General features: G+C 38.9%; 1 protein-coding gene across 3 annotated transcripts in view; it reads right to left on the reverse strand.

Moving 5' to 3' along the window:
- Window positions 1-22,984, reverse strand: part of NOL4 (nucleolar protein 4) — a gene marked incomplete at both ends in the record, with an annotated part of 150,855 nt that overhangs the window by 36,427 nt on the left and 91,444 nt on the right. For all 3 annotated transcript variants that reach the window (XM_083360760.1, XM_083360759.1, XM_083360758.1), the window contains one exon: window positions 2,917-3,200. In XM_083360760.1, coding sequence (XP_083216886.1) covers window positions 2,917-3,200 — 284 coding nt within the window. The remainder of the gene's footprint in view (window positions 1-2,916; window positions 3,201-22,984) is intronic.

Consider the following 22,984-nt stretch of genomic DNA (forward strand, 5'->3'; position numbering starts at 1 on the left):
TACATTTAATTTTTGCTACTAAGAACACCTACTAATTTCTCAAAGGAAAATCTTAAACATATAGAACCAGATCAGTCTACACTAACCTGGTATTTTTGAGTATATTGGCTTATAACTTCTGTAATTGAAATTGTATGCTCTGAATCACAAGAACTAGAAACATCAACTCTACTATACAAAAGGAATATGACACTGAATTTTAGATGACCCCAAATGGTAGTGTCAGCTGAATTATCAGCATATGAAAATCCCATGCAGTGCCCAATTTTATATCCGTTCTGTCTAGGGTGCTGAAACCAAGGTTGGACATTCCCTCTCCAGTTGTTATGTGCATGTGACTTGTATATATTCCCACCAGAAACCACACCCCAAAAAGCATAGGGGAGGGAAGAAAAAGCATAGATTTATATTCATTGCATTAAAAACTAATAAAAATTATTAGATATAAAAGAAAATGCCCAATTTGCAAAATGTATGGATTTTTGTCTACATATACTAGCTGTTATTTTTTACACATAAGCTACACTCATGCTCAGAAAAATACATGTACATACACAGAGCCCCTTCTTTCCTTTGAGCAGAAGTAGCAAAAAGAAGAGGGGAAAAAAGTGGAGGCTGAACACTCCAATGAGAAGAAAAGAAACAGAACAAAACTTTATGAAGATTAGATAAGGGAATTATAACCAATCAAGAAGAAGAAAAAGAAGCATGGTTTACTTAATGTCTGAATAGAGATATAGAAGAACCAGGATGACTTGGTCAGGAATTGGAAGAAATCAGGCTCCAGCTTGGTTGTTACTTTGAAGGAATTCTCCAGAGATTTCCAAAGTTGTAAGCTAGGTAGGGAAGTCTCAAAAACATCCTAGAAGATGACAGTGGGAAACCACTTCTACACTATTTTCAAGAAAATTACATGGGTATAATCATAAAGCCACCAGAGGTCAATCCTGAACTGAAAAAGATTTAACATTTACTTAATATCAATGGGACTGACATTCTTTGTAAAGCTCACACCATTATGAAATCCCAGGTTCTAGGGAAATTGAAACATCCTGGAAAAAGATAATGGCAAGCCACTTATTGTTGGCAAGAGAATATTATGAGGGAGAGGATGGATACTTTGTTAAATTTAGATCAAATTATCCTAGTACTATGGAAAGAATGATATGCTGTCAGGCAAGAGAGTATTTCCAAATCAAAGAAATCTGGCCTTTCCCTCCATATTTCACTGTGTAGTTATGTATCTGTAAGGATATCTAGACAATAAAAAACAGGGAGCTGAAGCCTCAAACAGTTGGCATAATGGCCATTCTGACAGAACAGATAAAATCATGCATTTGAGGTTCCTTGACAGCAAAGATATTAAATATGAAAGTGTCCCTGGAAGAAGGCAGAGCTAGTAGTTCAAGAAACAAAGCCTATTATTGCAATCACATTGTTATTAATACTTTTTCTTACTTTTTGTTATTTTTGCCAAAGTATGGGGAATGATTTAAGTGTATTTTATCCAAAAGGATATAAATATGTTTATTTGCTGATTCATGTAAATATTTATTTTCCTGACAAATTTCTAGGCTGCCTAACTCTGAAACAATATTGAGGAACTTAATTTATTAAAAGACAACTAGAATCATATGCAATAAACAAGTTATTATCATGTCAGTAATTTATGGCTACAGTTTCTTATTTGGTTAAAAATAAAGATGTTGAAAAGGAAAGTTAAAAGGCAGAAACCTCTCAAGAAGATTTTGGGAGATGTTAAAATATGCAGTAAGAAACAATGCCACACAACAAAGTGTTTCCAAATCCATGAAGTAACTGCTTGGAAAGTGAATTGTATTAAGGATCCGAATATTCAATAGGGGAAACCTTTTCCCCACAAGGAGTTTTTTTTCCCCCAGATGAGAAGAATAAAACAGCAAACCTGCAATAGTCCCATTTAAGAGATAAAAGCAAGTGTAGAACTCATCTCACAAGCAACAATGAACTGCCCTTCCTTTATATCAAGCTTCAAGATCATATGGAAAACTTTATATGTACATGTGTACCCACAAAGGTTTCCTTGAAAAAGAGCTACCATTTTTGAAAAGGCTGGTTCAAAGAGGACTGCCTATTTTCTGAAATCACAGCACTAACTCCAGAGAGAAAAGACTGTTCTCCACAGCTTGTGTGATGTGTTCATTGTTTGTTTGTACCACTTGAACAGAGCTATAAAGAGATGGTAAAAATGGTTTTTAAAAACTCTAATAATGCCCTGAGCCAAAACAAAATAAGTAACACATCATAATGAGAGATGAGATGAGATGAAATGATGATAGAAACATTTACTTTCTTGTATATCATAGGAGTCAAAGACGTACTAAAGAAGAAGAAGAAGATTGCAGGTATGAATTAATTATTTGTATGTCCACTGTATAAAATGTAAGGCAGATAACTTGTCTCTGAACTGTGATTATCAGAAAATGAGTCTAATGCAAATAGTTAAAGTTAGAGATGAACTGAAGATTTACTGACAAATTGAAAAATAATCATTACATTCCAGTGATATCCACCTGAGAGTTTCAAATAGAAGTGTTTTACACATTTCTAAGATTGGCTGACTTTGCCAGAGATCCTGGAAATGGCCAATGGCAATGCATAAAAAGGAATTCAATAAATTGTGTAAATTGATACACTGTGGAAAGCATTACTAAAGATAAAATTGTCAGATATATTATGTTTCTGCAAAATTAGCATTTACAGTATCTATTAGAAGTCTTTAATAATATCAGCATATATGTGTAGGGATGATGAAGCCCACAAAGACAACATGTTAATGACCAAACTTAAAACATTAAAACTTGTATGTTAAAATTTTAAAACAAATTTCAACAGGCTGTACTCTAGAAATACCTTATGAACACAGAAGCACCTTACCTTGCTTCCATTTTCTTTTGCCTCTTGCTCCAACTTAAGATCAGATGCTAGGATGTTCTTGTACTTGCTCTTTCCATCACTGTTTGGGTCATCTAACCTGTATTCTGAAGTAAGCTGAGCAGAAAAGGGGCTGTCACTCAGGTTCAGAGGCTGTTCATCTAACTCCAGTGTTGTTTTACCATTACTATTGGCTTCTGCAACTTCCCTGCAGTGTGTTCCACCTGAAGTGTTGGAACTTCGTCCTGCAGTTTCATTGCCATTAAAACTCTCTGCAGCTGAATCATCTACAAAACACATGAAATTACAGGTGCTTAGTGCCATGCCATGAACATTGTATTCAAATAAATATGCCAATTTCTACTTGCACAGAACGTTCAGTGTTACTTTGTTTTTTCACTTGCACTATAACTAGAATGTTATGCATGTAGTGTGAAAGTATAATGTTACAAATCTATATCATGTAACCTCATATAATACTGGTTTATCTTTCATTATCCCAGTATTTTCTAGAGTATCAAGGATAGCTCACAACAATCTATGAAATGGACATATTTAGTAAATTCAACCAACCAACATTGTGAACTGATTTTGGTGATGGCACTTGATAAACTAAATCCAGAATAATGATTTATAGGGAATTCCTACAATTAAAATAATTTTATTGTGTGAATTAATAGCACCTGCCTTCACTGAGTTACACTGCAGTCATATTATTAATAGCATATACATTATTAATTTTATATTATTGTCTAATTAAATATACCAGGAAAAAGTAAAGAAAATTCCACATCAGTGAGTTAGGTCAGTTTTCCTTTACTGTTAAACAGTATTAAGTAACTTAAAATTAATTATCTTACTACATTGTGCAGTGACATAAAATTGCAGACCAATATTATGCTTATAATAATATTAATATTATTAATTGGAACCAGTCATAAAACACAAAGTCAAGTGGCAGCATAGCTTAGCAAAGACAATTCTGTAATTTAACTGGAAACAAAAAGTGAATAAAGAGTATGTAAACCTCAAATAATTATAAAAATAATTTTACTTAATTAGAAGTGTTTTTTGGAAGTCATTATTATTCAGAAAATATTCAAGCATTTGGACATATTTCAGAAAATAGTTATACATAGGTGAAGGATGAAAGGACAAAAATATCAAAGTATTTGTATGTCCATCCTACCACTGGCTGGAAAGGGTAGAACAGCACTGAGGCATTGATCATAGCGCAAGAACAGGCGCTAAGCACCAGATCCAGAGAAGCAGGGACCTATCACTCTAGAAAGAACCTGGGGTATAGACTATGTTGGGGTAAGCAACCTTGGCTCTTTTATGACATGGCTGGCTCAGGAATTCTGGGAGTTGGAGTCCACGAGTCATAAAAGAGCCAAGGTTGCCTACCCCTGGACTATGCAGACAGGCCTTAGTGACTAGCCCTTTCTTGTTGCAGATAAATTAGCTAGTATTTTGCATATTAATTATCAGTTTTATCAGTTAGGGACAGAAAGGTGAGGGCTGTAATACTGTACCATCCAGCGATGGAGCAATCACAACTTTAAAAGGCAAGTCATTCCACTGATTAATTGTTCTCATTGATAGGAAATTTCTCCTTAGTTCTACGTTGGATTTCTGTTTGATATATATCCATCCATTATTTCTTGTCCTGTATTAAGGAATTTTGGAGAATAGGTTGATACGCTCTTCTTTGTGCCAACCCCTTCAATATTGAAAGACTGCCCTCATGTCACTCCTAGTGCTTCTCTTTGTTAGACATCTCCAGTTCCTGCAAACATTTTTCATATATTTTAGCCTTCAGTCCCCCAATCATCTTTGTTGCTATTCTCTGCACATTTTCCAGGGCTTAACATTTTTTTTGTATTATTGTGACCAAAACTGGATTCAGTATTCAAGTATGGTAGTGCAGTATAAAGCAGCACCAATGCTTCACATGATTTTGATACTATTCCTCTGTTCATGCAGCCCAGGATTGCATTGGCTTTTTGACAGCTGCAGCACACTGGTGGCTCATGTGTTTAAGTAGTTATCCACTAGGACTCCTAGCTCCTTCTCACAGTTAATGCTATTGATCAAGGTACCACCTATTGTACACCTGTGAATTTGGTTTCTCTTGCCTAAGTGTAAAGCCTTACCTTTTTCACCACTGAATTGCAGTTTGTTGGCTAAGGCCCACTGTTCAAGTCTGTCATGATCCTTTTAGAGCTTGAGATTGTCTTCTAAAGTGTTGGCTATTCTCCTCAGCTCAGTGTTATCTGCAAATTTGATGAGTTCCCCTTCTATCTTCTTATCTAAATCATTTATGAAGATGTTGAAGACTCCTGAGCCTAAGACAGAACCTTGGTGGATCCCACTGCAGGCTTTCCTCTGTGTAGATGTAGCTCCATTAAGGATTATACATTGAGTCAGACAATTATAAATTCATCTGGTGGTGATGCTGTCTAACCCACATTTCAGTTCAACAACTATTTCCACACAAGAAGAACCAGACAAACCAGCTAAATTGATACCTTGGCAGGGCAGATATTGCATCATCCTTGGTGATACTATGATGCTCACAGCTTCCTGGAACCTGGATTCTGCTTTCTAGGCTTTTAATGTATTTAGATCCCTGCACTGTGCAATGTTTCACTATTTTTATTATACCGGTTCATACTGTTCTCTGCACTATTAAATTTCGCATTTAAAAGCTCAGATCTCTGCTCTGCTCTAATTTAAACAAAATTTCAATTCAGCTTATTGTACAAGAAATGGAAAAGTATAAATCTTTGATAACATATACCTATTGCCTGTAAGTTTTTTTAGAATCACACAGAAGTTACTTAAAAAGCATCTGACGGGCTATATTGATGGACTATATTGATCTGATTACAGCAGTAAAGATATGATAGCTAAAAAACTCTAACCTCATTTTCAGTTCACTACCTTTAGGCAGTTTTACAAGAAGTATAAATTGTGTTTTATGATACAAGGAAATCAATATAAAGCTCAATAGCACAATATTTATTTCATATCTCATAGTACATATTTCACCTCTGTCTCCACAGAAAACATTTAAACACCATTATGCAAAACTCATCAGGATAATCCACAAGCATATCCCTTTTTAGTGTGACTTGCACTAAAAGCTTGCATAAAGCTTAGTACTTTGTACTTGCATATTTTTTCTATTCTTTTCAAAGCTTGCTATATAGCTTATGACTAAATGCAAAATGGATCATTTTCTATAGGTTATGAAATAGACTGCATAAACATAACAATTTGAAAAATTATAGCAAATATTTAATTTCTTTACATGATGGAAAGATGTGTTTATATTTTACATACTGTACTGTACTGCATTAGAACCACAATACACATGAGATTGTTATTCTATTTTTTTCTTAAAATTTACTTGTCCCCTTATTTTCTTGGGAGTTCTAAATAAAGTCCATATATCCATAATAAAATAATGTCTAAATCTGCATGGATTGCTCAGTGTTTTTATAAGCTGCAGTACAGTTTTCCTTTCTCCAGATTTCCTAACTTCCTTTTTAGCCTCAATGTCATGGCTTTTAATAAACCCATAAATAAATCTTACAGGTACATATGTGATGGTTAGTTTGAGAGAATTTTCCCCACTGTTTCTGTATTAAATAAAGCTCGACTAGTGAAGATGCAGATATACCACACAGAACTGCCTAATGTCATTTGTGGGTATGGGACATTCTTCAACAAGCTTTAGATGGCTCTGAGCCAATAATGCACTCTGGAGGAGCTGTCACTTACTGTGAATTCTGCTCTTTAATTTAAATACCAGAATCGGTGGCAGGTCAATTCTAGCATTGCTGATACAGCAACCCCTAGGCGAAGTCCAACCTTTTTCTTACATTGCACCCTGGGATTAGCTTGGCTCCCTCTATGTTTCTCCACTGCACAGTAAGAGCTAATTTTTCCTGCATGAAGTAAGAGATGTTGTTGCCATGACAACACATTCTAACAGTGGGACTACTGACATTAGTTGAAAAGATTACAGGGAGGCTGTATCAACCTTCAACCAGGACTATTGGTTCTTCGTCTAAAATATAATTATCCTAAGTTTACCGCAGTCTTGGATTATCTATTCATTTTGCTAAGGATGATTAATTAATTGGGAATAAATTTGACAGATATATTAGAGTATTGTTTACACAGATATTGGCCCCACTCTGAGTGGATTTTATTTTGAGCGCAATATAGCTCCTTTTTTTACATATTATAAATTACGTTATACTCTTATATCCTACAAACCACAAACCTCTGAGGTGGAGGACAAATTAAAATGGTCAAGTCCTACATCTGATAGGTCTGCATGGTTCTCTGAGTGCAACATGCAATTCCCCATGTTGTCTGTTGACAATATTGCCAATGCCCTGCCTGAGCTTTGCTATGAAGAGATGGCTTAGGCCATTTGTACTATTATGCTGATGTGCCCTTATCATTGCAAATGATGGCTGCAATGATTAGTATTTTATGCACCATTACAACTGATGTCTTAGCTGTAGCCTTCCCTACACCAACTAGATTTTGAATAGATAGATAGAATATCTACATTGATGTTTGTGAATCTTAGTTATTGAGCACACTCCTTGTGCTCACTCCTAAACCAACTAGATTTTGAATAGATAGATAGAATATCTACATTGATGTTTGTGAATCTTAGTTATTGAGCACACTCCCTTGAAAAGAATCCAAAACTTCAGTGTGGGATCATATGGCTGTACATCTCCATTGATTACATGCCGATTGGATACACTTCAAGATACCGATAAAGGAGAATATTTGTAGCTAAGGGTTGAAATTAGGGGTCATTGGTGCTCTCTGAGCTTGTTTTCTTGCAAATGTTTCATTACCCAAACTAGGTAACATCATCAGTGCTACTAAGGAGTGTTGTTTGCTGTTAGTTTATATTCTGGTGGCTTGCACTATCAGTGTTGGTGGGGGTGCTCTTAGAGATTCTTTGGTTAAGCTATTTGCTGTTGCCTCTTTGGCAGTTTCTTGATTGGAGTATTGTTTACTTAATTGTTGCCCTGATGTTAACCTTGGAGTTAATCTATGCTGAGTTAATCTATACTTAATCAGCATTGATTAACTCCAAGGTTAACATCAGACCAACAATCAATCAATACCCCAATCAAGAAACTGAGTCCAATTTTGCTTCTTACTTTCTTGGTGTTTATCTGCTTTTTATAAATTAATTTAGATTATATTCTAACCCTATAATAAATGGCAAATCATTGCTGCAAAAAAATTTAAAAAATAATTTAAAAAATTATTTGAGCCTTTTATTTTCCAGGATTCAGTTTCTCTTTAAATAGGATGCAGAATCTATATGTGGAATATTAAATAACAAATACGGTAACTACACAATCAAGAAACACACACACACACACACACGCGTGTGTGTGTGTGTGTGTACATATATTTAAAAACAACAAACTTCTAAAATCTCTTGGGATGAGTGTCAGAAATGGAATCTATGAATCAATTAGCCATTTTTTCAACAGTTTATGAAAGGCTACAATTCTTACAATTAAACAATTATAAACTCACTATCACTAATAAAACAAAACAAAAACATGATTCACCATTAGTAATTTGGAGCAATGCTTTAAGGACTTGCTGTATTATGCAAATGTTTTGTCTGGAAACGTAAAATTGACAAAATCAATGTTGAGTATAGCCACCAAGAGAGATGAAGGATCATTATTGCACTAGGGGTTTAAATAGTCTTCACAATATTATCTAGACATAACAATATTTTGATAGAACAATAGCTGGGTGGCTTGATAATCAAAATCATACATGTAGAAAAGGACTTAATTTCTATTTTGGGGGGAGAGGTTTCCAAGGAGCTGGAAAAGAAGTTGTGTGGAAAACAAATAAAATAAAACTGTTTCTACAAATCACAATGTTTACTCATTCAGAATGAGTCCAATATGTATAAATGTTTCTTGCATTGTTTTTTAAGTAACATCGACTTTGTTGTCTTAGCATGGAATAAATGATGGTGTGTTTGGAAAAGTGACCAAGCAGTGGAATCCTAACTATATCAAACTTTTGCATTTCATTTCTGCATTCCTATCAATTGCTACTGCTATGGGATGGTCCCTGTTGCAGCAGATTCTGAAAAAAATATAGATCCAGTTCAGTGGTGGGATTCAGACATGTGAACAACCGGTTCTCTGTGTGGATGCCACTTCCGGAAGTCCATTCTGGGCCTGGGCAACAAAAATTAGCTACCGGTTCTGCCAAAGTGGTGTGAACTGGCTGAATCCCACCACTGATCCAGCTGCTTGCTGCTTTATATGGAATGAGACATATTAAGAATTTAATTTCCCAGGCCACATTAGCAAGAGTGACTGGCCTGGCTGAATCATAAAGCTTCTGTTATTTCTGAATTTGTGCACATCAGCCTGTTTCTCCTCCACATTTGACCAAAGTAAATTTTCAGAAACAGAAAACACTGATGATGTTAACTAGTTTAGGTAATGAAACATCTGCAAGAAAACAAGCAAGCTGAGAGAGCACCAAAAACCCCTCACAGAAAAGAAGACAGGGGTTAACTTCTTTCTTTCACATTTCCAATTCACTAGTCACTAGAGAACTCCATTCCCCCAGGCTTCAAGCCAGTCTCAAATCTTTTCATAATTTTTTATTTATTCTGCACAACCTTTTCAGCATATCACAATCTTCTGTAGCTTCCCCCCCCCTTAACCTTAACCTACACATAAGATGATCTTCCTTGACCTCAAGACAGTGGTGGGATTCAAATATGTGAACAACCGGTTCTCTGTGTCGATGCCACTTCTGGAAGTTCATTCTGGGTCTGGGCAACAAAAAATTAGCTACCGGTTCTGCCGAACTGGTGCGAACTGGCTGAATCCCACCACTGCCTCAGGGTCATAGCTTGGGTGTAGAAGAAAGACCACTTGTGTTCTATAAATTGAAAAAAACCTAAAATAGTGCTACATAGTTGTCTGCAGGACAAAATATGTAAACCTGTTTCATAGATTACCAATTGCTTCTGAGGCAGAAAAAGCTATTGGCACTGAAGATAGAGGTAGTAACTAATAATCCATTAATAATACAACTGTAAGGCTTGTTATACATTTGCATGATCAGTTATCCAATCTTTATTGCACTCAGAGTAGTGACCTGTTTTTGGTTTACTGACAATACAGGGTGAACATTGTGAGCACAGCAATTATTATGACAACAAGAGCTGTTGTATAATAATGACATCATTGGACATGTCCATGTTGTCTTATCAGTTAACTTTGTGGATCATGAGGTCCTACATTTTGATCTAATCTGTATGGCAAAATAGAAAGCTGGCAAAACAAGTAAGTTAAATCTTCAGATTATTTCACAGATTTTTCACTGACAAAAAAACCACACACACATGGAGCATTATTATCAGATTTTCTCATACTTTATTTGTGTGATTATATTCAAAGCTGCCAAACATGTTACATTGATATTTTGACACAATCCAATCTATATATCAAGTGATTTATAGCAACTTAAAATAATTTCACTAATATCTGTATTGGATGGTGTGAGTTTTTAAGATGAACAAATACATTTTTTGTTACTGATGCTTTCTCTATGTCTAAAAATGCTCTCTGCCCTGTGCTCTGTGAAACCATCAGGCTATGAGGGTAAGTAGAGATAAAAAATTAAAAAGTTTTGTTACAGGACAGAATCTAATTTTCTTGATGATTATGCATGTAATTTTTTAGTTACAGAAAAATTGGCATTTTCATATTTCCAGCATTCCAGTCTGAAAACAAAAATCACCTAAAAAAGCAAGTGTGCTTGTTTTTTATAGTCAACTAAACAATACTTCAGGGATTTCAGAATACATACTTTAAAAACTATATAGCAGTGGTCTGTGGCCTATTAGGAACAATATTTTTGTTTATATTTGCTCCCCAGCGCTAGCATCACCACCTCTGCTCCACCTCAGATTGTCAGGCATTAGATTCTCATAGGAGCCCGTACCCTACCATAAACTGCACATATGAGGGATCTAGGTTGCATGCTTCTCCCATCCCCAGTCCGTGGAAAAATTGACTTCCATGGTGCTAAAAATATTGGGGACTGCTGCTATATAGCTAGCTTTATACTGAGCAGAACCTGCATATGTGCTTACATCTTCCATCAGTGAAAATAGATAGGAATGAAAAAGACTGAGGTGGATAAAACAAGCATATAGCAACCCAATAACTTTCCATCCTTATCCACTCACTGTGGGGAAATAGGAAAATTTATATACTATTAAAACTCTTGTTTAACATTTAACTGGAGAAACAGTGCATCATAGGTGTTATGTATTGGGCTCAATGGTAATACCACGTGGGTTGCTGGAGCAGCTAACGGCTCTCCAGCAACCCAGACTACAAGTCTCCAGTGCTGCTATTGGCTGTCCCTAGGCAGCAATGGTTGCTTCAAACCTATTGACTGCCGCCTAGGGGCTATACTATATATTGCGGCTAGTTACAGCCCAATTCTCAGTTCAGATCTTGCAAACAATAAACCATGAGCTTTCCTGAACTCACTTGCCTCATCTTCATTCTTGCGCCAAAGAACCCACTACACAACATTGGCGATAAAGGTGGGATCCTGCTTCCCTGAAAAAGAGCTGAAGTCTTAGAGGGGAAGGCAGCACACGCTGGAGGGAAAAGGCATTTCCCCCCTCCCTCAAGGTCGGCTAGCAAGCTACGCTAGCGACCTCGTGCTCAGCAGACTCATTCCCTGAGCCTGGGAAGCAGGATCGGAAGAAATTGCAGGAACCAGTAAGAAACAGAATGCCAAAGGTCGGAAGACTTCGAGAATTCGATGTGAAGCATCCAGAAGAATGGCCATCTTATTTGTCCCAGGTAGAAAACTACCTCCGGGCAAACCAAATCACGGACGAAGGCCTCAAGGCTGCAACGCTACTCTGCCTCTGTGGCCCAGCAACCTTTAATTTGGCTGAGAACCTCTTCGCTCCAACGCCAATAGAATCGGTCTCCTACGCGGACCTCAGGAAGAAGTTAACCAAACATTTGATGTCTGAAATGGCCTGGCATTTCAAGTTTGACCAGAGTACAGCAACCCAGTGAATCAGCTTCAGAATTCATCGCGGGCCTGAGGCAGGCCGCACGCCTTTGCAAATTTTTGAACTTATAAGAGAGACTACGAGATCGGCTCATTTGTGGCCTACGGAACTGAACACTTCAACAAAGACTCTTTACCAGACCAAATTTAACATTTTCAGAAGCACAAGACGAAGTTTTGGCCGATGAAGCCACCAGGGGTGCAGTTCAAGCAGTCCAGCCCGCCAAAACGACAAAGCATGAAAAAACGGTCCACCATGAGGACACCAAACGCCTCAAAGAGTCCTCCGAGGAGGAAGAACCAGAAATCAACAAACTTCAAAAGCAGCCCAACACGTAATAACACAACAGCCAGCAGCAACAGAACACTTACAAGGCAGTTCTCTTACCTAGATGTAAAGGGTGCAGCGGCAGCCATTTTCGCGCTGATTGCAGATTCCGGTCAGCCACATGCAGAGCCTGCGGCCAGACACATCGCAGTGGTTTGCAGAGCCCACCAGAGGGACCAGCCACCCAAACACCAGTCGGAATAATTGACTAGGAGAGGTACTGGGGCCCAGGGTCCAGTTAGTGTGGGGGTTTTCAGAACTCGTAGAAGCGTGTGCCGCACTGGGGCCTGATGCCCCTTCAAACCTAAACTCAGACTCCTGGTAGAGCTACAAGGAGTTCCTTGTAAAATGGAATTCAACTCTGGCTCTGCAGTCTCCATTATTTCTCAAGACACTTTTAATTTCGTGTGTAACAGTAACAATTGGGCCAAAGTGAAGCCCTCAGACATAATTCTAAATGACTTTCAAAATGCTCAAATTAAAGTTAAGGGAGAAGCTACCTTGACTGTAAAATTTAAGGGGTTTTATGGGCACCTGGATGTCATAGTAGTAGGGGGCCAGAGAACAAGTCTCATTGGACTCGATTGGTTTGATGCCTTAGGTAGTCAGATTACTGGTATCAACCGGACACAAACTGCAAACCTCTCGTCAGTATGTGAGGACTATGCTGACGTTTTTGATTCTGCCCTAGGAACATACACAGGCCCGCCTATCTCATTCAAGCTAGACCCCAACATAGTACCAATTAGGGTTAAGCCTCGAAGGGTCCCCTTTGCCTTAAAACATAAAATTGATTCTGAACTCGACAAGCTTGTAGAACAGGGCATTTTACAGCAAGTTGATGGGGGGAGTGGGAAACTCCTATAGTCATCCCACTTAAAGCCAATGGGGAAATTTGCATTTGTGCTGATTATAAATGCATTCTAAATAAAGCCCTCAAGCAACACGCGTACCCAGTTCCAGTGGTCAACCACATTTTAGTCTCCTTGCAAGGGGGTACTATTTTTGCTAAACTTGATTTAGCACAGGCCTATCAGCAATTGCCAGTTGATGAGGCCACAGCTGCGGCTCAGACGATCGTGACTCACAGGGGGGCTTTCAAAGTAAAACGCTTACAGTTTGGAGTCAGTGTTGCCCCAGGCATTTTCCAGGGAATAATGGAACACACACTTAAGGGCATTCAGGACATCTGCCCTTATTTTGATGATGTTCTTATTGCTGGGGAATCCCCAGAAGTGTTAGCCAGCAGGCTCAGAGCTGTTTTACAGAGGCTTCGTGAAGCAGGCCTCAAATTAAAAAAGAGCAAGTGTAATATTGGGGTTCCTTCAACAGAATTCTTGGGATTCAGAACTGATGCTAACAGCACTCACCCTGCTGAATCTAAAGTGAAGGCCATTAAAATGGCCCCTAGGCCCAAATCCAAAGGTGAGCTACAAGCATTCTTGGGTCTCCTTAACTTCTATCACACCTTTCTACCTCATAAGGCAGCATTAGCAGAGCCTTTGCACAGGCTTTTAGATAAGAAAGCTCCATGTAAATGGACTAATTTACATGAAAAAACTTTCCAGGACTTAAAAGCACTATTGTCAGAAAAGTCCACTGTAACTCGTTACACAGAGTCTAAACCAGTATGTCTTGCATGTGATGCATCTCCCTATGGGGTGGGGGCAGTTTTAAGTCACTTAGAAAAGAATGGAACACAGGTTCCTATAGCATTCTACTCAAGTATGTTGTCCTCTGCTGAGCGCAACTATGCTCAGATTGACAAAGAGGCCCTAGCCATTGTTGCTGGAATTAAAAAAATCCATGACTATTTATATGGCAGGGACTTCATGGTCTTTACAGACCACGAGTCACTGTTGGGACTTTTCACAACAGACAAACAAACCCCCCACATACTTCCCCAAGAATGTTAAGATGGTCTATTTTTCTTTCTGCATACAATTTTAAATTGATTCACAAACTGGGCAAAGAAATGGGCCATGCTGATGGCGTCAACAGACTACCACTGCCACTAATGGAACCAGACCCAGCTCCTGCTGCCAGAATTCTGTCCATACAGGACCTGCCTGAATTTCCCCTCCATGCTGGGGACATTGCTGCTGAAACCGCTACAGATAGAACACTTAGTAGAGTACTTTCATGGGTATACACAGGGTAGTTGGATAAAAGCCCAGGTTCTGAATTTCAGAATTATTTTGTCAGAAGACATGAGCTTTCTGCCCACAAAGGGTGCATTTTATGGGGAAACAGAGCCATAATTCCCTCTTCCCTAAGAGACAGGGTCTTACAATCATTACATGAAGGCCATCCAGGCATTGTCAGAATGAAAGCTTTAGCAAGAAGCTACCTTTGGTGGCCTGGCCTTGACAAGGACATTGAGGCACAAGTCCATGGTTGTTATACATGTAAGCAATCTAGGCCTGAAATGCCGCACACTCCAGTTCACAGGTGGGAGGAAATGCCTGGTCTAGAATTCACATAGACTACGCTGGGCCCTTTCAGGGCCAGCTCTTTCTCATAGTGGTGGACAGCCACTCCAAATGGCTGGAACTAATTCCAGTCCCTAACATGACCACTGCTAGGACCATCCAGGTGCTGAGAAAACTCTTTGCCACACATGGGTTGCCAGATGTCTTAGTTTCAGACAATGGGGCCCAATTCACTGCTGCTGAATATCAGACCTTCCTTAGAGCAAATCTCATCAGACATGCAATGTCTGCGCCCTTTCATCCGTCTTCTAATGGTCAAGCTGAACGCATGGTGAGGAAAATGAAGGAATCACTCAAGTGCATTGTAACGGGTGACTGGCATCACAGATTGGCAGATTTTCTACTCTGCCAGCATTCTACGCCCTGCACTGCTACAGGCAAAAGTCCTGCAGAACTGCGTTGGGGGAGGCGATTGATCACTAAACTGGACAGGTTGCATCTAGATAGAGTGGCAGCAGAAGCCTCTCAACCAAAACCCCCTAGGGGGCTGCAAATGGGCGATTGGGTTTGGGCCAGGAACTATGGTCATGGGAATCTGTGGGTTTCTGGTAAAATTACCAAAGCATCTGGGCCCCTATCTTATGAAGTGGGGCTGGAGGGAGGGCAAGTTGTCAGACGCCACATTGATCAACTCAGAAAATGGTTTCCAGAATGGTCACTAAGTGAGGACTGCATCATAAGTCCCTCCCAAGGTCCTCAAACTTGCGGCCAAGCTAGTCCTCACTTGGACTCTCAGGACTTTTCCTTCATAACCAATGAGGAACCAGATGGAGAAGTGGGGAGTCCAGGAATGCAACATGGATCCCCTGAAGGAGCAAGCCAACCGGACTTCAGCAACCGCTGTGCCAACTCTGCTGATCAGTCTGACTCTGGGGTGGGCCAACCTGGAGAGGCCAGCCAGAGAGCATCTAATCCCCTTGACTCAGGAGCAACAAGGGACACGGGTCTACCCAGCCCACTGGGTAAGGTGGTAGACCACAAAGTGACTGGAACTCCGAGATGTTCCTCTAGGGCACACAAGCCTCCTTCATAGCTTGCTGATTACGTTGTAAAATAAAGATCTATAGTGTTGTTGTATTGCAACTTGCCACTGTACTACAGAAACTGGGAGTTATGATGTTAACTGTCTAGTGTGCTGTCAATGAAGGCCTATTCATTCAGATGCTGTAAGTTAACCTTGTAACCTATATGGGTTTATTTTCTATTACTATTATTTAGGATTGTTTTGATAATGAATCTTGATAATTGTATTAAGACTAAATTGTGTTACAATATTGTCTGATCTAAGAGGGGAGGGGTGTTATGTATTGGGCTCAATGGTAATACCACATGGGTTGCTGGAGCAGCTAACGGCTCTCCAGCAACCCAGACTACAAGTCTCCAGTGCTGCTATTGGCTGTCCCTAGGCGGCAATGGTTGCTTCAAACCTATTGGCTGCTGCCTAGGGGCTAGAGTATATATTGCGGCTAGTTGCAGCCTAGTTCTCAGTTCAGATCTTGCAAGCAATAAACCATGATCTTTCCTGAACTCACTTGCCTTGTCTTCATTCCTGCACCAAAGAACCCGCTACACAACAATAGGGCAAACCTTTTTCAACCAAACCTTTTTCAACCAAGGTACTTCAAATGGGCCAACTTAGAGAATATGACCAAGTTCCAGGACCCATGACTCTTGTGGAATGGAAATTTGCCAATTTTTAAAAAACATTTTATGAGATAAAAATTATCATAAAGCATTTTATGACATAAATGTAAAATAATCAACTCCTGGTGTTTGCCTATGCTGTATACTATAGTTCAATCCGAGTTATTTTCAAGACAGATACTTCTCTGAATATCTCCCTGAATTTTTAAGAACTTTTTAAGTACTTTAGAAGCTCTGCCATCCTTGAAGGCATTGAGGAATCTGGTACTGAAATATATCTGAAACAATGAACCAAGGGGGTCAACAGGTTGTCTAATACAGTTAAAAGAATTAAAAATAAATAATTTAACAGCAATAGGAACCAATAATATTGCAAGTGTAATGCGAAAGAAAATGTATATCTAGACAAGCATACTAAGCTCGTTAGTATCCAATGTCTTGTTTTGGTGACAGAAAAATAGTTTTTTTCTGTTACTGATAATTCATGTAATGAATATGGCTTTACTGCATGATCTATACATGAAGCTTTGAAAGGCCAAGTACAATCACAATATGTCTGAGTAAACAGGAATTCATGGAATTCATAGGTTCCTGAATAAAGATAGTGAGGGTCATGGTACACAAAATATTAGACACAAAAAGGCAATCAATTCACATTTAAGTGTGAATTTCTTTTTAATAAACTAGAAGATTCTTAATAGTTGCAGAAATCAATACTTATTGATTAAGTATATAGACTGGCAGGGAATCTTTTTATAATACTGGCAGATCTCTAGTGGCTGTTAAAATAAATGATTCTGTTTTTCTGTAATTTTGTATTTGAAATGTAAGATCTGCAGGAGGAGGAGAAAGGTAATACATATATACTAATGCACTAAAGAAGTTTTTTAGTATAGTGCCAATAAAGTCAACATAATTAACAAAACAACTTCCTACAAATTATAATGCTACATCATCACAAAAATTACAACTGTAAAAAAGGAAGCATTTTCTTCTTCAGCAGTTTTCCATTCCAATTTTAGGAAATATTTTTACAAAATAGCTAGATGTTTTGATTAGAAGGTTTAAGAAATGGACATAAATTAAACCAAATGATTGGATAATGAGGAACATGGTTTACATTGGAATATAGTTGATTCCTTACTATCTAGAAAGTTGCAATAGATAAGTCTGAGGATCCAAATAATGAAATCTTAGAATCTGAAATACATGCACGCACGCATGCACGCACACACACACACACACACACAGAGAGAAAGAAAGAATGAGAGACTAGCTCGTGTAACAACTATCCATTAACTGCATTTTTATGTATAAATGGCAATAAATGGACACACTGCTGTGCACATAAAGCTTTAATGCTATTAGATATTTTATTTACCATTTTGAACTACCTAGGTATGTACATGTCTATATAGCTCAAACATGGTTTTTATTTTATCTTTTGGCAACACTGATTATTTATTGAGATAGAGAGTATTAAATCAAGCAATTTGAGATAAGGTGAAAGTCACCTGTCAATTTCAAACACTGACTGAGATATAGTTAGATAACACTGTTCTCACTATATGCATCAAACACCAGTGCAGGCCAGGGCTGGCTTATGGATCAGTCTGCCGTTTCCAATTATACTCAGAATGATTATCTCATTTCTTAATTTATACACGCATTGGTATATGTAAACAAATTAAAATATGTTTGCCTGATTTCATTTAAATCACTGTATCTTACCGTTACCAAAATATGTGCTTTGTGTTAGTTTGAAAGGTATTCTTACTGTAAAGTTCGCAAAAAACAAAGGCAGAAGTCTACTATTAGATAGTGACATTAGACAATAGAATTAAAACATAAAGAAGCAACTAGTAAGCATAAATAAAAACACTGTGGGAAAACTTTTTGGTTTTCCCTTTCAATCCCATATGTTCTTCCAAGTGCTAACCATAACCAAGGTATTTATACTACACATTGAATGTTAAAGATTTAAGTCCTTCCATCTATTATTTTTATTGGACTTATATTTCCCAGAAACGATATTCCAAATGCCTAATTTAATCCTGTTATGCAATGTGTATATATATAAGACCACTTTTCCTTAAATTTGGTTAGACTTCTATTATGGATATATATATACTATCATTTTTGCCATTGCTACATATTATCTCTTGTTGGTCTCCCAATCTGATACTGTCAGCAAAATTCCTCTTTTTTCAGCGTTGTGCCAATGTTTTCTTGTAGCTCTCAACATATATCTTGCTAAACTGTGATATTTATCATTTATATTTTCCAGGATTGTATCCAATAAAAATATCCATGGTTTCAGATCATATTTTATTTTTAGGATTTACTGAATATTTTGATGCATTTCTATCTTGAGTTTTTTTTACATAATCCCCACATTTTATAGAGTGTTTCTTCTATGTTATAATCTTTCCAGCATTTATTATAAATTGAACTTCTCCCAGAAGAACGAAGCTGAAGCCACCAGCCTGAGGATGACGGATGAGATTTCGTCGAAACGTTGCTCTTACACCTTCAATTCTACGTGGGGAAAAACCCGAATGACCAAAGATCTACATACAAACACCCGCAAAAACCTCAGAAAACATTATATATATATATGTGTGTGTGTGTGTGTGTGTGTGTGTGTGTGTGTGTGTGTGTGATATATATATATGTGTGTGTGATTATATATATATATATAGATAGATAGATAGATAGATAGATATAGATATAGATATAGATATAGATATAGATATAGATATAGATATAGATAGATATAGATATAGATATAGATATAGATATAGATATAGATATAGATATATAGATATAGATATAGATATAGATGTGTGTGTGTGTGTGTAAGTAATTTTTTTTTATAATCTAAAAAAAAATTTACACAAATATGAGCTGTCACTGTTGTGACTACTGCCTGTGGATGGCCTTCGGTTAGGCCGAACAAGCATTTATATATATATATATATATGCCATCCATAACACTCTGGCAACTCTGGGCAACTTATAACATCAAAATAAAACCATAAATATATATACCAATTTATATAATCACAATAAAATCACAAAGAAAATACAGGTTATAACTAAGACTAAAAAATGGGGAAGAAAGGAGCAGAATATATAGGAGTGGGGATTATTAGTCAATCAACCACTTCCAATGTAATATTCCCCCATTAGGGCCCAAGCCAACCGGCACAGTCAGGCTATTGTGGAAAGTCAGGAGGGTAAAGGCCAATCTCACCTCCGGGCACAACATGTTCCAAAGGGTAGGAGCCACATAGTTCCTGGTATGTGTTTAGTCTGTTCTGTGAGTCTGAACACACCATGTTAACATATGTAATTAAATTAAACTGGTTCCTAATATGAATGTGGTTGGTTGGGTTTTTTTTATTTTTTTGAGTATTTTTGCTGAACTTAAAATGGCCACAGAAACAAGAACTATATAGTTCCAATTTCTTTTCTCATTTTCAATTTATATAACTTAGAAATATGATTGTGGATTGCACAGATCAATGAACCATGTCACATCTGTCAGCACTAGTCATACCTTTCAAGTATGCATGGTACAAATGCAATATAGCAGCATAAAAAAGTAAATAATTTGTCTTATTTAATCATGATATTATAGGATTGTATCTATAATAGATTAGGCTTTGTTATCATTCCTAGTCTGGAATCAAGTCTCTTAATCTTTGGCAATTACAGCACTGAACCATTTAATACCTCCATTATAAAGGTGTCATGTAATTGCTGGATAATACCCATAGCTTATGATGAAGGCTGTCTTATGTCAGGAGGAATTGTAATCTAGACATATCCAAAGGTCAGCAAATGAATTAATATTCATCTATCTAATTGTTTTTCCACATACTGGTAAATCAAGGCTACAGTAGCACAATTATTTTTTCCAAATAAACAATCCAAAAACAATCTTTTAAAAAGGGTAGGCAGAAATATGGATGGAATGGGTGGATATTTTCCCCTTTAACATCCATCATGGTTCTACATTTTTCAATATTAGGTTGAAAAATGTAGAACCAAGTTAGAATATTTATTTATTGACCAAGTGTGATTGGACCCACAAGGAATTTGTCTCCAGTGCATAAGCTCTCAGTATACATACAAACAACAAAGTAATATCATCATAAGATATCAATAGGAGAAGGTAGTAAGAAAGATGAGCAGGATAATTGTAATACAGCCTTATTATATAGGTAAATATCCTTAGACATAAGACAATGCTGTGGGAATTAGGTGTTCAGCAGAGTGATGGGGAAAACAAGGGGGAAAATTCTCTGTGTGTCCAATTGTTTTGGCATGCAATGCCCTATAGCGGCATCTTGAGGGGAGGAGTTGAAACAGTTCATATCCAGGATGTGAAGAATCTGTAGATATTTTCTCAGCCCTCTTTCTGACTCATGCAGTATATAGGTCCTCAATGGAAGGCAGGCTGGTTTCAATTTCATCACTGGAGATTTTTAAGAAAAGATTGAACAGACACCTATCTGAAATGGTATAGGGTCTCCTGCTTGAGCAGGGGGTTGGACTGGAAGACCTCCAAGGTCCCTTCCAACTCTATTCTGATTGAATTGTTTTTTCAGCAGTCCTAACTATTCATTGAACTGTATCTGTCCTGTGTGGTTGCTGTACCAAACTAGAAAGTTATAGAAGATTCAATAATTCCTCTGTAGAACTGTATCAACAGCTCCTTGAACAGTCCGAACTTTCTGAGTTGATGCAGTTGTATTTTTTTTAATGATGGTTCTAATGTTAGGTGTCCATTTCAAATACTGGGAGATTATAGAACCCAGACACTTGAAAGATGTTGAGGGGGAGAAATCCTGCACTATTTCTCATGCTTGTTCAGGAGACCTTTCGTTTCACCACGCCCACACCCTACTTAACTACTGCCCCCCATGGTTCCCGCCCTTTGGCACCTGCCCCACCACCATTGCAGCCGGTAAGCCACCCCCCAGCCCAAACCACCCTCTCTTCCCCCAGAGCTCCGCACGCTTCCATCCTCCCCCTCAGCCCTCCAACCCGCCGTGAATCTCGCCCTGAGCCCCTCCCCGACCCGCCGGGGGTCTCCACCACCCCCTGAGTCACTCTGGCGCCCATCCATGTGTTGCCTCCAGTCTCTGAAGGCCGGTAGGTTGCTCCCCGGCCGAATACGGCAGCCATGCTCCCCCCCGGCTCGTTGGCCACTTCCGGGAGCCGCCGGGCTGGTCCGCGGCCTCCCCAGCTGACGGGCGGGCCGCCGCTATGCTGTTCCTCCGGCCGCTGCTCTTCCTGGATTCCCAGGATGGCGTGGACGCTGGCGGCCGTTTCCGGAGCGCCGCAGCTCGTCGGCAGGAGGAGGAGGCTGACGGGAGTCCCTGGAGGCAGGTAGGCTGTTTCGTGGCTCCCTCGGGTGCTGGGCAGGCGGGTGCTGGGGTGAGGCAACGGCTGAGCACCGTCCCGGCCCTTCAGGAATCCGCGGGCACCAGCAGCTGGTCTCGGGGCCTGGCGGGGCGCTCCGTGGGCGACGGCGGTGGGTTTCGGGGCCTGGTGGGGCACTCCGCTGGTGCCGGCGGTCTGGCGGGTTGCTCCGCGGCCCGTGCGAATGTCGGGCGTGCCAGGCCCGACACCTTTATTGTCAAAGTACAACATGTGTACATTGAGATTAGCTAAGCCTCCCCCCGTGCTCTCTCCCCCCAACACACAGTGACAACAAATCCTCCATCCTACCACACCATGTGAACCAACTACACCACACACCGGCCTCCCAAGTCAATTCTGCATAAGTTCACAGAGATTATGTCCCATTTAAAAGCCTAACAGCCCACGGATAAAAGCTATTTTTCAGCCTGTTGGTACAGCTGGCTATATTCCGATATCTCCTACCGGATGGTAGGAGAGTAAAGAGATACCGTCCAGGGTGTGAGTCATCCCTGAGAATCTTCCTCACTCTTCCAAGGCAACGAGCCCTGGCGATGTCATCCAGTGGTGTCAGGGAACAGCCCACAATGTCTTGTGCTGTGCTCACTACCTTCTGTAATACTTTCCTGTCCGTGGCTGTCAGACCAGCATACCAAACCACAATACCATATGAGAGGACGCTCTCTATAGTAGACCGGTAAAAGAGGGTCATTAGCCATTGTTCTACCCTGGTCTTCTGCAAGACCCTAAGAAAGTGAAGCCTCTGTTGGGCCTTTCTAGCCACCTGAGTTGTGTTAACTTTCCAGGTCAGATCTTCACAGAGGTAGACTCCCAGAAATTTAAAGGAGGAAACTCCTCTCCTCTATACTTCTAAATAGGAATTTCAAAACTTTATCTGCAATTAAACTGATAAAACAATCTTGCAAATATTGTATTTCCAAATAAGTAGGAAATTCACAAGAAAAGAAGGATGATACAATGATTGATGAAAAGGGGAAAAGGATGAAACAGTAGGATACACATATTTAAG

The sequence above is a fragment of the Vipera ursinii genome (genome assembly GCF_947247035.1).
Source record: "Vipera ursinii genome assembly, chromosome: 3".
In the NCBI taxonomy this organism is placed as follows: Eukaryota; Metazoa; Chordata; class Lepidosauria; order Squamata; family Viperidae; genus Vipera; species Vipera ursinii.